This window comes from Phyllosticta capitalensis (genome assembly GCF_038381095.1).
Source record: "Phyllosticta capitalensis strain CBS 128856 chromosome Unknown BKA78scaffold_5, whole genome shotgun sequence".
Classification (NCBI taxonomy): Eukaryota; Fungi; Ascomycota; class Dothideomycetes; order Botryosphaeriales; family Phyllostictaceae; genus Phyllosticta; species Phyllosticta capitalensis.
This window is the reverse complement of record NW_027117443.1, coordinates 1379059-1392981: the sequence shown is the minus strand read 5'-3', so window position 1 is coordinate 1392981 and position 13923 is coordinate 1379059. Positions and strand designations below refer to the sequence as shown.

Sequence of the window (13923 nt, the reverse complement as noted above, 5' to 3'; positions counted from 1 at the left end):
CCTAGATTTCAATGACTGTACAGTCTTGATTTACCTAGCGCGAACGTATCTCCCAAGTCCTCTCAAGCTCTTCCTCGTCACAATTTCGAAGCCGTCCCCAATGACATGAAATCAAAAGTCAATTGCACACTACAAACGCCAGAAACACATGCTCTACCGCCGTCTGCCCAACCAATTGACCTACACGTTGTTACATACTACAATTCATACAGGCAAGTTGCAATCCAGTGTGCACCGCCGACCGTCAATCCATGACCGTGAATCTCGCATTGCCTCCCAAACGCCATGTCCCAAAATGAAGAATGATCCGCCAACCGACACCGATTCCCACAATGCCCATACACATACACACGCATCCATCGTCCACCGTCGTCGTCATCACGCGGCCTCCTACTCCTGGCCCTCAGTATCAACCGCCTCCGCCATGACCTGCTCTCCCTCATCCAGCAGCTCGGCCACCGCCTTCAAATTGCCCACCATCTCCTTGGCCTGTCCAACCAGCAACAACTTCTCCGCATTGGCCGGCAAGCCCAAGTAAGTAGGCGGCTCGCGCTCGGGCAAGTCGTTGACCCACTCGACGAAACTGCTGAAGCCTGTGCCCGACGGGAGCTCGAGAGCGGTGTTGTCGTTTTCGGGCGTGGGCTTGACAATCTTGTAGCCCTCTTCAAATGCAGCCGGGTCGAGGACGTCGGAGACGAGGTTGGAAAGAATGCCGAAGTCGCCCTCGTTGTCAATCTTGCCGCCGTACATTTCCGTAACCAGGATGCGCAGCATGTCCCAGGGAATGTTCTTGGGCGCCACATTGGTGCGGCCTCCCGCCACGCTTTCGACCCAAATGTCGATGATTGTGCTGCAGCACTCGTAGTCCGAATCGTTGAACTCCCAGAAGCCCTTCCAACCAAGCGATGGCGCATAGCGGAGGCGCTCTTGGACGACAGCATGAAGGAAGCAGAGCAAGAGGTAGACGCGGGCACGTTCGACAGGCTGCTTCTGCGCACGCGTGGCGAGCTGGGTCATGCTGTCCTTCATGTTGGCTCTTATACCGGCAGGCTGCTCGAACATGAGCACACGAGAGGCGCGCAGGAGGTTGACCGGGATCTTGGGAGACGTCTCCATCGACAGGAAGAGACGGAAGTCAGCATGCGGCTTGAGCGAATCGATACGCTTCTCGAGACTCTGCAGCCAAGTTGGCGCAAGATGGACGTTCTTGACAAGGACCCAATTTCCAGTTGCAGCGGCGGAGGTGATGGCCTTGTCGGCGGACGCCAGACCTTCGTCGGATCCCATGGCGATGTTGGTGCACGACACATGGCTGCGTTCGACCAGGTTATCAACCTTGTAGGATGCGTCGAATCCAGGGCTGGAGGAAAGCGCAATTGGCGTGCATGCGCTGACCTGATTGACAATAGCACCCAGATCATCAGAAACACCTGCAAAGTTCTTTCCAAACACCTGGTGGACGAATCGTTCAACCGCAGGTACAAAGCGGTCGACACGGAACATCTTGATGAGTAACAGGCCACGGAGAGACTTGTCAAACTCCTCGGTGTTCTCAGGCCATGCCGCAGGAACATGTCTTTCAGCAAACTCCTCTGTCATGAAGGTGTCCCAAGTTGTTTGGCCAACTTGCTCCATGTAGTTCTTGAACAGAGGATGCTTCGCAACTCTGACCATGACTCCGTGCTTCTTGTCCGCCTCTGTCGAGACGTCGACAGGAATGATGTCCTCGTCCAAAACAGCGTCAATCAAGCTCTTGTCCATCTTGTAAGGCGCGGCCTGAGCCAGCAGCATCGCCAGCATGACACGGTCCTTGTGCAGTAGCGCCAAGCTCGTCCTGCGGTAGGTGTCCACGAAGAGCTCACGAATGATGTGGTCAATCCTGGCTTTGTAGCTGAGGTCCTTGGCATTCTTCCTCGTATCACGCAGGACGGCCTCGAAGATGTCGGTAAAGTACTGCAGGCTGAACTGGTAGAAGAAGTTGACGTGTCGCAGCTGCTCCAAGACGGCGAAGATGGCAGAGCAGGACCTTGCAACAATGGTGTACTCCAAGGTAATGTTCTCCACTTCGGTCATGACACCCTCTGTCTCGGCCACCTTTGCGCTGATTTCGGCAGCTTCTTTCTTGAGCGTCTCGAGCGTCTCGATGACGTTGTCGTCATCCAAAATGTTACCACGGGATTCATTGAGGGCCTGCAACAGCTTCTTCTCCAGTTGCCTAAGGTGGACCGCAAACTCGCCCTGCATCTTGATGAGGTTCGATCTTCTCTCGTCGACATCGGGCCTCTCGGACTTGAGAACCTCCGCCAAGGTCTGCGTCTGCAAGCTGCTCTGCGTCACCGTAAAGTTGACAAAGGTGGTCCTAGAGCAAATGTCGGGTGCAAACGTCGCAGACGGGTCTCTCGTGCTGAGATAGAGTCTGAAGCTCGGAGAAAAGTCAATCTCCTGCTTGCCGAGCTGGATGAGAACACGGCCACCAGTCTTCTGGTACTCCTTGTTAAGCACATGGTTGAGGATGGGGTCAAGGTGCTCGGCATCCTGGATCAGGATAGGGTTGCCGAAACGAAGTGCGGATTCGAGCTGCTTGGTAAAGCTGTCGTCCAAGAAGGATGTGACAGTGAGCTTCCTGTCCTTGCACTCCTTTTGCAGGAACTCTGTGACGCGGCCCGACGGATCGATGATGAGAGGGTACCGGTTGAAGCGCTTCAGGATGATGGCGTTCTCAGTGCACAAATCGTCGGCTGGAAGGCTGTTTTCTTGCCATGTGAGACGCTCGTCTGCGGTCGAGAGGTACTCGGTGACTGGGTTGGGTTGCTTGAAGGTGATGCCGCTCATGGACATCATGTGATACCAGTCATCCGTCATGGCCTTGCGGTACTGCTGGTCGTAGTAACCGCCGTACGCAATGAATGCCGCAGCGACCAAGACGTCACCAACGATGGTGTCGATGGCGGTCTCGAAACTCTTGCTTGTCTCCTCCCAACGGCCGCGCTCACTTGACAAAGAATCCAGCAGGCGAACGGAGCGGTCGACCTTGAACTGCACGCGGCTCATCTCGGCCTTGATCTCTTGGACCTGGCTGATGAGTGCGGCATACTCCGTCTTGTACGCCGAGATACTCTCCTCGAGCTTCTCGATTTGGTTAGAAATCGCCGTGGCCTCTGCCTTGGTCTGCAGAGCGGCCTCCTCGAGCTGTCCGACTTCCTCCCTGAGCGGCCCGACGCGGTCCAAAATCTCCGAGTAGTTTACTTGTGCCTCGACCCACTGGAGAAGAGGACCACAAGCCTTGGACGCACGGTTGACCTTTTCGTACGTGAATTCCTTGTTGCTGAGGTACTCGTTGCGCATCTTGATGCGGAGGTTTCTTGTCATCTGCCTCTCGTTGTCGTAGCTGACAATCGACGCAATGAAATCGTCCTTTCTGACAATGGCAACGACGCTCTTCCAGTCCGTGATCTTGTGCCCGAGCAGTGTGCAGACAGCTGAGAGTGCCAACTGCACACCCTGCGGGGGGTTTTGCATAGACCTGACTTCGGTAAGATGCTGCCTCTTGATGTTCGAGACACTCTTTTGAGCCTCCTCGACTGCCGGCTCAGCGTTTGCCAGATCCGCAACCACGACTTCCCTTCTTTGGGCAACTTCAGTCTCTTGCTTCTCCAATGCAGCCTGCACTTCAACCGCGTGAGCCTTGCGCGACTCTGCTTCTCTTTGGTCGGCAACCATGCGCTGGAGCTTGTCGTTGGCCTCAGTGTCCTTTGCCTCCAGCTGAGTCTTCTTCTGAGCAAGGCTCTTTCTGAGATCCGAAACCTTGTCAACGGTCTCACGCAACTTCTCTAGACCGACGTTGAGATGGCGCTGTTGTTCCTCCAAGTCTTCTCGTTTCTCATGGTACAACCGGACATACTGCGCAACGAAGTCCAGAAAGTGGCGGGGAGTGAGATGCGTCACCTTATTCTGCTGCTTGCGGAGGCGAAGGTTGAAACGCTGCAGCGAGTAATGAATGTAGACCATTGCGTTGACCACTGCCTCACGGTGGATGAGAGGAAGCTGGAGTTCGCGGTAGACCACGGGTATGCTATCAGGGCATTTCCAGTTGCCTCTGTCCAAGTCGACGCGCTGTGTGAGCTCACTACCGACTTGGAAGAGTGCCTGATCGCTCCAGTCACCGAACCAGTTCAGGACGCAACGGTTGAACAGGGCAGGGGAAGTTGCCGCCTTGCTCGAGAGACCTTCCTCAGGTGGGTTCATGGTGAAAACGACGTGCAAATTCTTGACAATCTGCTGGGTGAACCACTTGTACAACTCCTCCTGAGAGTCGAGCAAAAGACCCTGACGCTGCGCACCTTCCTTGCAGCTGGTCATCAGAGACGCGAACTCGTCGCCCTCGAACAGACCAGGGACCTCGGCGTTGGCGAGCAAGGTGTTCATGCGCTCCAAGAAACCAGAGTCGAGGACGTTCGATTCGTCCATGATGAAGCAAATCTTTTCGCCCTTACAACCACAGCGCCTCAGAACGTTCCGGAGATCGTCATCAAAGTCCTCTCCAGAGTATTTCCCGTGAACCTTGATCTGGTAAACCTTGAGACCGTTCATCCAAGCGACAAAGCGAGACAACGTAGTTTTGCCCGAACCGCTGACACCGATTAAGATCAAATGACCCTGAGGCTGACGGAAGACACGGTCGATGCGAAGGACATGCTCAAGAACGTCGTTGAACAGAATGAGTGGCACATCGACTTCTTCCTCGCAGAAAGTCTTGAGACGAGCCTTGACGAAGTCTCTGAGCTGGTCACGCTCGACCGGGACGTAGTTCTTGCTCAGCCAGTTGGAGAACAAAATCGGGCCACCGAGTGCCTTTTCTTCGTCGATGGTCGGGAAATGCTCCATCGCGACGCGATGTATGGCATCCTCAGTCCACTTTCTCTCGTCTTCAGCGATGAGACGATCCTGGAAAAGCCTAAGCGCCTCATGGGCCCAAATGCGCACAAGTCCCTCGACGCTGAGGTTCTCCAGCGGACGGATAGCCTCGTACACACCACGAACCCAGCGGGTAAGCTCACGAGGCGAGTACACGTAGTGCGGTTGAATGTCTGGCGTGAAGCGCTTTTGTGACTCGGAATAAACTTGCACCATGGCCTTGGTGAGCGGCTCCGCGTAGCCTCGGAGAGACGGGATGACCTTGAGGACCGCACTGTTGAAGGTTCCGTAGATCTGCTGCAGCGAAAGCTCGCCGGGGTAGTCAACCATGACAAGAGGGCTGTGACGAAGGAAACGGAGACCCAGAGGAGTACGACCAGCGTCGGTGGGCGGGTTACAGGCTCCGACAAATTGGATCCTGTCCAGTGTAACCCAGTTCTTGTCGCTAGTTCTCCAGAAACCATTGTGCTCCACGAGTTGTCTAAGGAAGCTGATGGCCCTTTGCGTGCCGTAGTTGTCGGGAGCAGGCAAGTTAATTTCATCGCAGAAAATGACGAGCCATCTGCCAATCTGAGTGGGGCTAAGAACGACACCGTTGAGCGTCTTGCGGTACTCGCAGTACTGCTCAAAGGTCTTGATGAGCAGATCGGGGGTCGTCGCAGAAGAAAAGTTGAGGCCAACTACTTCCATATTGGGCAGCTTGCGCAAGGCGCTGAACAGCGTCATAGTCTTACCCGAACCGGGAGGACCGCAAAGAAGCAGTGGCTTGTGCTCTGCAAGCCATGAGTAGAGAACATCCTCGTGGCGAACCGTGTCCAGGGTAGGAATGACAACATCCGTCTCGATGATCGAGTGAGTGTTGACTTCAACGTTGGGCACCTGGTTTTGCCAGAGGGTCCAGTCCGCTCTTGGAAGTGTCACATCAAAGTCGATCAACGATGACCCTGCTCCGAGAGGTGGAAGGTCGATGGTGCTGAGACCTGCGACGATGTCGCCAAATTCCTTCCTCTGGCTCAATGGACAGTCACCGGTGAGCGACCAGGTCAAAGCGAGAAGCAATTTCTTCGACAAGAAAGCCTCAACTTGCTCATCCTCGAGCGGGAAATCTGAGTGCTGGACATTGTACTCCAAAACGGATCGGCATGACTTGTTCAAAAGGGAGAAGAGGGTGTTGAGCACACGGATGTCGGTGTACTCCATGATGTGGCTGAACTCTCTTGCACCCTCGAGAGCCTTTTTCACAAATCCGTCACCAAGAAGGCGGTGCTCGAGAAGGTCTGCAACGAACTGCTGGACCTGCAGAGCCTTTTGGGACATTTGGCCAGGAGCCACGGTGTCATCCTCGAGGTCTTCAAATGGCTTGCTACGCAAGTTTCCAAGGTAGTTGGAAATCATCATGTCTGTAGACACAGTGTCGTCGGAGAACCAGACCATACCACAACGGGAAACGGTGGCCAACGTGGCATACTTGAGCGTCTCGACTTCAAACATGATGCGGACATTTGGCGGTAGGTTGAGACGCTCTCCGTTGGGCAGAGTGAGCAGTTTGTTGTCATCAAGAACGGAGTTCAAGTTCTCGACCCATTCGGGATCGACGTCGCCATCGAAGATGATCCAGTGCCTCTTCGAATCTTCGCCACGAAGGTTGTCGACAATTTTGCGGAGAGTGCTGGTGAAGAGACCGTCGGTCCACTCTCTTGTCGTGCTGTCGAGATTGCCGTACAGGTGCTCCTTGCTCATGACCTTTGGATCAATAACATGACAGACACCCTCGACACCCTCAACGCGCTGCAAAGCCTGCAGAAGAGTTTTCCATGCAGTCGATTTGCCGGAGCCCGAAGAGCCCACCATCATCACACCGTGGTGGAGGCTCTGAATCTGGTAGAGCTGGAGGACCTTGGTCATCCAATTCTCGCTCACGACGAGCTTGTTTTCGGCCGCAGAATCACGGATGGCCTGCTGAAGAGCCTCCAAGGGAGCAGGATGATACTCGACGCCAGGGAAGCAATCTTGCTCGATGTTTACCATAATTTCGACGTCAGGACGAATCAGCTTTGGCGCCACAGTCTCGCGCAAACTCTGCACCATGATCTGTGGCTCGAGAATCTCGTCGTTGCCCACATTCTCGTCATTGGCGGCAACACGCGCACGCTTCAGGCCACCAGAGCTGACCAGGACAGATTTCAGGGCACGCAGACCAAAGTCGTAGTGAGCCTGCTTCGAGAGTTCCTTTGAACATCTGTCGAAAAAGGGGACAATCTGAGTAGAGATGTTCTTCGCGTGCGAGAAACCCTGGGAATAGAGCATAACTTCACCAATGAGCTCCTTGTCAGGCTTGGACATGGCCACGCTGCGGAAGAGCTTCTTCAGGTTGTCCGGCAAATTGGAACGGCCAGCGTAGCCAGGGTTCATCGTGATGAAGATACCGGTGTTCAAATCGACGCGCAGGTTACGGCCAATCAGCTCGATTTGAGCCTTCTCGTCAGTGACACCCTTGCGCAGGCCAAGTTGAATGTTCTGTACTTGTTGCGAGACGGCAGACAGGATGCGTTCCTCGAGGCGGTTAAACTCGTCAAAACAACCCCACGCACCGACCTGGCAGATACCAAGGAAGATGCGACCCATGGCTTGGAAGTCGAATGTGTCGTCACAGCAGAAGACAAGGGTGAAGCGACCAAGCTGCACACCAAGAGCCTTGACGGACTCAGTCTTGCCGGTACCAGCAGGTCCGTACGGTGAGCCACCAAGCCTTTGGGAAAGGGCCTGTGTCAGCGTCAAGAAACAGCGGTCTGTGAGAGGAGTGCGGACAAGTCGCTCTGCCACTCCCAAGTACTCAAAACCGTACTCCAGGGAAGCATTGGCCATCTTGATTTGAAGACGCTTGAGGAAATCTCCTTCAGGCTTGTAGACATAGCGCATCTGCAGAAGCCACATGTGGTGATTCTCGGAGTTCGCGTTGACCTTATTCAACTTATGGATGACATCACGCTGGTGGACACACTCCGTGATGAGGTGCTCGCACTTCTTGCGCTGGATAGCATCAAGATCGCCGAGGACAGCCGCTGCAAGCGACTGAAGAATGTTGACTTGGCGATCATAAAGGGATTGAAGCTCGGATCCTCCCGCCTTCAAAGCGTTGTCGACGTCGGTCGTCCAGCACACTTGCGTGGCAAGGACAACTATCTGCGCAGGGTAACTGGCGATGTATTCCTCAAAGGCGGCCCGGTCAATGGTCTCGGCGTGGACGATGCCTTCAAATTGTTCGACCGCTTCCCCAAGAAGCTCTGCGAGGGTCGCTTTCATATTGTGCTCGAGCGCCGAAAGCCATTCGTTGATCTTGGGAGTCTTGATGAGCGAGATTTCTTTCTTCATGTTGACCTCTTCGCCCTCCTTGGAAGTGAAGCCCGTGATGATCGAGTCCTCGGTGGTGATCAGACCAGAGAGACCAGCAAACATCTTTCGGAGATGCTTCGCAATTCTGAGCGTGTCATTGCTGTTGCCAATGATTTCGAGCAAGTCCTCGTCACCAACAAAGTAGAAACGGGGGAATGAAACACGCTCACGCTCAAGATATTCACCAAGAGCTTTTTGAATCTTGTTGAGGAGTTCGGCGAGACGCTCGAGGGACTTTTGCACACCAGAGATGGCCAGGACATCCAAGACAAAAGGCGACCGAGTAACCTTCTTCATGACACTCATGAATTCCGAGTTGATGTTTTGGAAGCGGGACGATTCCATGGGTAGCAGATGCTTGATATCCGCGTTGCCAGTGAAGACACCTTCGAGGTAGACCCATTGGCGCTGAACATCAATCCAGACGTCGAACAACACGTGGATGCGGTTCAGCTTCTCTTCCCAGGACGAAGCCTCCTCCTCGAATTCCTTATAGTAGGGAGAGTGCCGCATGGCCTGGAGGGAGTTCAAGTTCTCACTGCACTTAGCAAAGAGGTCGTCCCAACCACGAATCAGGCGACACTTGTTCTGGTACGAAACAAGGTCAAGGGAGTAGTTTTGCCAGGTCTCACGGACTTGACGAAGGAATTCTTCAAGGGCCATTTCTCCAGTCGCTTGGGCGATGACATCGCGGATGACAGTCTCGCTCGGACCAAGCTGCAAGTCCCAGACGTCGCCAAGCGTCATAGACAGCGGAGAGTATCGTTTACTCGGCTTCAATGCGCGGAAAATTTTGACCCAATGGCGCTCACGGACGGCCTCGGAGCGCAAATCGGAGAGGAGCGTGTTGACTTTGAGCAAGCCTCGGAGATGGTTCTGGACGTGTTCAAAAGCTGCGTATTGACGCATGCGACTGGGCATCTCTTTGGTCATTTTAAGCAGGTTGTCCAAGTTTTGGCGGAGCTTGCGAGGCTGAATGCTGGTCCACAAGGTATCTCTGAGGTCAGTCAAGCTGCTCCAGATGGTCGAAAGAGCAGCCCAGACAGACTTGAAATCTTGGACCTCCTCCAGCAAGTTTGGCAGGATGCTGTCAGAACTTGCTGGAAGATCGAGGGCCTCCTTCGCTTCCGAAACCATCCTGGCTTCCTCGCTGAGCTGTGTCAGCTTGGAATCGAATTGCTGCAGAGTTGTCGTGGCCTCTTCAGGCGGGATGGTGCCAGAGACAGGCTTCTCCTGGTTCCACTGGTGGATTATCTCGCTAATCTTCTCGTTCATGACCTTGTCCTGAGCAGTGAGCCTGGCTCTAAGAGCATCGGTCTGATCGTTGACGATCTTGCTCTTCCTAGCGAGAATTTCGTTGAGGGTGGCCCACTCATGTTCAATCTGGTCAACATCAAGCCAGTCGTTGGGAAACTGGTAACGCTGACGAGTGAGAGTTGTTTGGCCTTGCCTGAAGACTTCCACCTCGGGTGCCCATGTCTTGACCTTCTGCTTGCACTGCTTGACCGACGTGATGAAATGGACGACTTGTGCAGTGGAAGTTGACTCCAGCGATTGACCTTCCAGGTCCTTGCGGGCCTTTTCAATTTCGGCGCAGATTTCAGCCATTCGAGCACCCAGACGAGCAGCGAATTTGACCAAAATTTCATGTTGCCATTGGTCGTACTTGGCGTTGACCTTCATCTGCACCTGCTCATAGTCGATGATGACATTGCCAAATGACCTGCTAACATCGGATGTGTCAAAGGTCGATCTTGTCTTGCGAATGTCCTGGAGAAGCTGCAGCCACTTGCGCAAGTCCTCTCCAAGGATGTCGTATACTTGATCAGACTTGAGGTCCCAAAGGGACTGGAAGCGAAGCCAGTCATCCACGTAGACGCTTACTTCGCGGATTTTGTCCTCAATCGCGCCGTACACCTGTGTTAAAGGCTCCGTGCAGCGGTTTGGCAGATGCGAGAATCGCATGGTTGCAACGTCTTGCGCGGCCTCGAGCCTCATGTCATACCGAGACGACTTGATCTTCTGCAGGGTGCAGACGACCCCGAGCCACTCGTGGAGCTGATCGAGCCAGCTAGCCCGGGCAAATTCCAACGGAGGATCCAAATAGATGACCTGATTGCGCATCGTGACCTCGTGGACAAGATGCGAGAGGCGGGGACGATTCTCGATTTTCGAGGCTTCAGAGTGAGCAGTGGTTGGCCGGCCGTCCAAGCTGTCGGAATCGGCGTTGCTGAAAGCTTCAATCCATTCTATCACAGCAATGCTCAGGCGCTTGAGTAGAATGGATTCGATTCGAGCGTTCAGCTCAGACACGTAAAACGGAAGGTTGACGTAGTTTTCGAGATTGAGCTGGTCGACTGCGCGCTGAATTACGTCCAAGCTGGACCAGAATGCATCATGCTTGTAAATGCAACCCTCCAGATCAGAGAGCGCCTTCTCAATGGTTGCGTGGATCGTCTTGAGCGTCTCAGTCTTGCTTTGGAGAAGCGAAACTGCAGCAGCGAATTCTCGGACGAATTGCACGTGTTTGCTCTCCCGACTGGCACTGGTGATGGAATGATCGGTGGTCAGAGAGACCTGGCGGATGTGCAAGTCGTGGGCGTGGACGAAAGACTCCCACTTCAGGGGCACACCCTTGGTGATCAAGATCTGTGCATCGTTTTGATAACCGTGAAGGAGGATAGAGACCTCTCCCATTTCCAGTATGGCGCGCGTGGTCTGAGAGTAGGTCCTGACGCTCTCCATCATGCTGACTGCATAAGGATAAACGCGTTTCGCATCTTTGGAGATGTTACTAATGGCATGCGGGACTTGGTAATTGAGCCAAAGCAAATTTCGGACCTCCTTGAAGAGAGCAATGACTTGATGGTCGAAATTGACGCCCAGTTCTAAGGAGTTGCCAGCCGCACGGTTGCGGGTAACGCTGAAGAGACGCCCGGAAATCGAGAGATTGCGACGCTGCACCTCCTTCAGCCAGGCCTCATAGATTGGTCTAGTCTCCAACTTCTTGCGGAACATGTTGCTCTCGCTCTGGAGCTTCTGGCCTTCTGTGTGGAGATTCCAGTCTTTGCCGAGAATGTCCTCAACCTTCCTCATGTAACCGTCGAGCTGCCTCTCAATCTGCCGCGCCCATATGACGGCACCGGAGACTGGAGGGAGATCGCGGAGCTGAGCCATCGCGTGGGCCTCGGAGTGACCATACTGATTCTTGAAGCGCTCATGCAATGACGAAATGTCTTGCTTGACATTGTCAATGAGTTGGGTTTGGTATTCTGAAATGGCGCCGCGAATCTTTGGGCGAACAAACAAGGCGTTGAATTTTGAGAAGACGCGGAACATCTCATTGGCGTTCTTAGCAGTGGCCAGGCGGTCTCTCAGCCTGGCAATGATTGAGTTTTCCACACGAGACGTGCGCTCGTTGTACGTCATCTCTGCCTGTTCCCAAATGCGCGTGCCTTCAGGCGACACGTCCAAGACATCGACGTCCTTAAGCGCGGCGTAGGCCTGAGCAACCTCTTCCACGGCGTCAACATCACCAATCTCCTCAACAATGGCGGCCTCGGCGCTTTTGGCACCATCGGTCAGTTCTTTGGGGCCAGGAGTCGAGCCAAGGACATTGACGATCGTCCGCTGAAGCTGTTCATGGTTCCTCCGGAAGGTGGTGATATACTTCAACCTGTCCTGCGTCTTGACGTGTTGGGGCTGGATTTTGATGGGGATGAATTTCTCGTTCCTCCGCCTGGAGACTTCACGAGCAACGTTCGTGAAATCCTTGACGCTCTCATCCCATGATTTCCAGACCCCGTCAGCCAGCTTCATGGTAGCATCGAAATCAGGAAATTCTTGATGCATCAACTCTCGGCCATTGAGAAGGAAGTGTATCCGTGCGTCAAGATCTCCCGAAATTGCCTCCACGAGCGCGAGCGCTCGCTTGATGGGATATGGAGACGCACGGAGCTTCTTGTTGAGGTGGGTGAAGATCATGTCGATCGACTCTTGCACCTTTTCGAGAGAAGTCGCGGACAGAAGCTCGTCCAGGGGAAAGTCGCGCATCAAGAGATTGTACTTTTGCACCATGTCCGTTGTCTCTTTGAGACCGGTGTCAGTGCTGAAGCTGACAGTCGCTTGGAAGCGCTTTGCATGCCGCAATACATCCATGGTGAGCGATACGCCGTCGCTGCGTAATTGCTGCTCGATGTTGGCCAAAGCCGACTCCATGCTCAGCCAAAAGTTGATCTCCTGGGTTGCGTTACCGCTAGACGGATCCCGATTGGTCTTTGTTATGGCTTGAATCGATCTGATCCAACCATTGACGATGTTCTGTAGGTTGTTGAGAAACTTGCTGTCGTCCAAAAGTCCGGGAGGAATCAAATCGATGGATGGCTTTACGCCTCGCGCCTGCGCCTCTTCCAGTGCCTGCTGAATTACATCCGGTAACGCCAAAAACAATTCGGGTATCTCAGTGTTCTGCTGTAACTGAAGCAAACTCAACTCCAACTCCGCCATTCTCTTCTTAGCACCTGGAATCCCTGTCCTGCTATCCGCGTCTCCCTTGCTCCAACTTGGGTGCAATGCGGCCTGGCTCTTGGTATACGCATCGAAGTAGGGCGCCAGCGCCAGATGAACGAGAGAATGCAAAGCCTCGAAAGGCGAGCTCGCCGCACTCTGGCCCAGCGCCGCATTCTCAGACGAAGCAATTCCAGGTAAGTTGATGACCTGGATCTGCGAGTTGATAGGCAGGGCCGGGTTTATAGGCTGCGGGCCTTTGAGGATGGCAATACAGGCATCGTACACGGACGTGGCGGAAAGTTCGGAGGACAATGTGTAGGTGTATCGAGGGTGTGGGACTTGAGAATAACCGCTGTCAGTACGGGGTTTGTGCGATTGCAGAGCATCGTTAGTACCTTCCGACCCATTGACACCATCCACCTGCTCTTGTACCTCCACAGATCTTTGAATGTAGAGCGCCACCTGCGACTCGACAGCGAATCTGGTGCAGCGCAGCAGCGTGTCTGCAAGAAGCGGCTCCGAGAGCAGACTGTTGGGTGCGCGCAGGTCTTCTTCCGTAGCACCCAAAGTGACGTTGAGTACTTTTACAAGATGGTCGACTATGATTTGAGGGTCTATCGACGTCGACGTCGCGGGCTTCGACGGCGGCAGGCCGTTGGAGGCCCCAGGGGAGGTGACCACAGGGCCCTCCATTCTGCGTGTGGTGTGCGAAATGCGATGGGGATCACGACATAAGCGTGGACGTTGGAGGACACGGCGAAGCTAGCGGTCGAGCGATGAAGATGGTTTCGGCGGATTTTAGAGCGGTGTGGAGGAGTGGGTGCTCGCGATGATGAGTTGTTGACTTTCACTGGAGGTGCCCGCGGACGTGTCTTGCCCGCGGGACGTGCACGCTTTGCTCGGGCACGACGCGCCCCGACGGCAGCGGCGATGCCGCACATGCCCTGTAGGGAAAAGCTTAATTCCTTATCTGATCTTTCTACAACAACAGCAGTTCTACAGTGACAGATTCTTTTTGATTGCGTTGTTTTGGGATATTTTGCTCGAATTCATGTCCTTCAGACGTCTGCATTATTTCCAACCTAATTTTAATATCTCACGGCTTTG

At 54.0% G+C, this 13923-nt stretch overlaps 1 protein-coding gene across 1 annotated transcript; it reads right to left on the bottom strand.

Annotated features, from left to right (window-relative positions):
• Positions 1–390: 390 nt before the first annotated feature.
• BKA78DRAFT_251384 (dynein heavy chain) lies at positions 391–13509 on the bottom strand (the record flags this gene model as incomplete). The annotated part of the gene is made up of 2 exons (XM_066884649.1): positions 391–13154; positions 13212–13509. The coding sequence occupies 2 exons, from the start codon at positions 13507–13509 to the stop codon at positions 391–393; spliced, it is 13062 nt and encodes a 4353-aa protein (XP_066744381.1).
• Between the last annotated feature and the right edge of the window lie 414 nt (positions 13510–13923).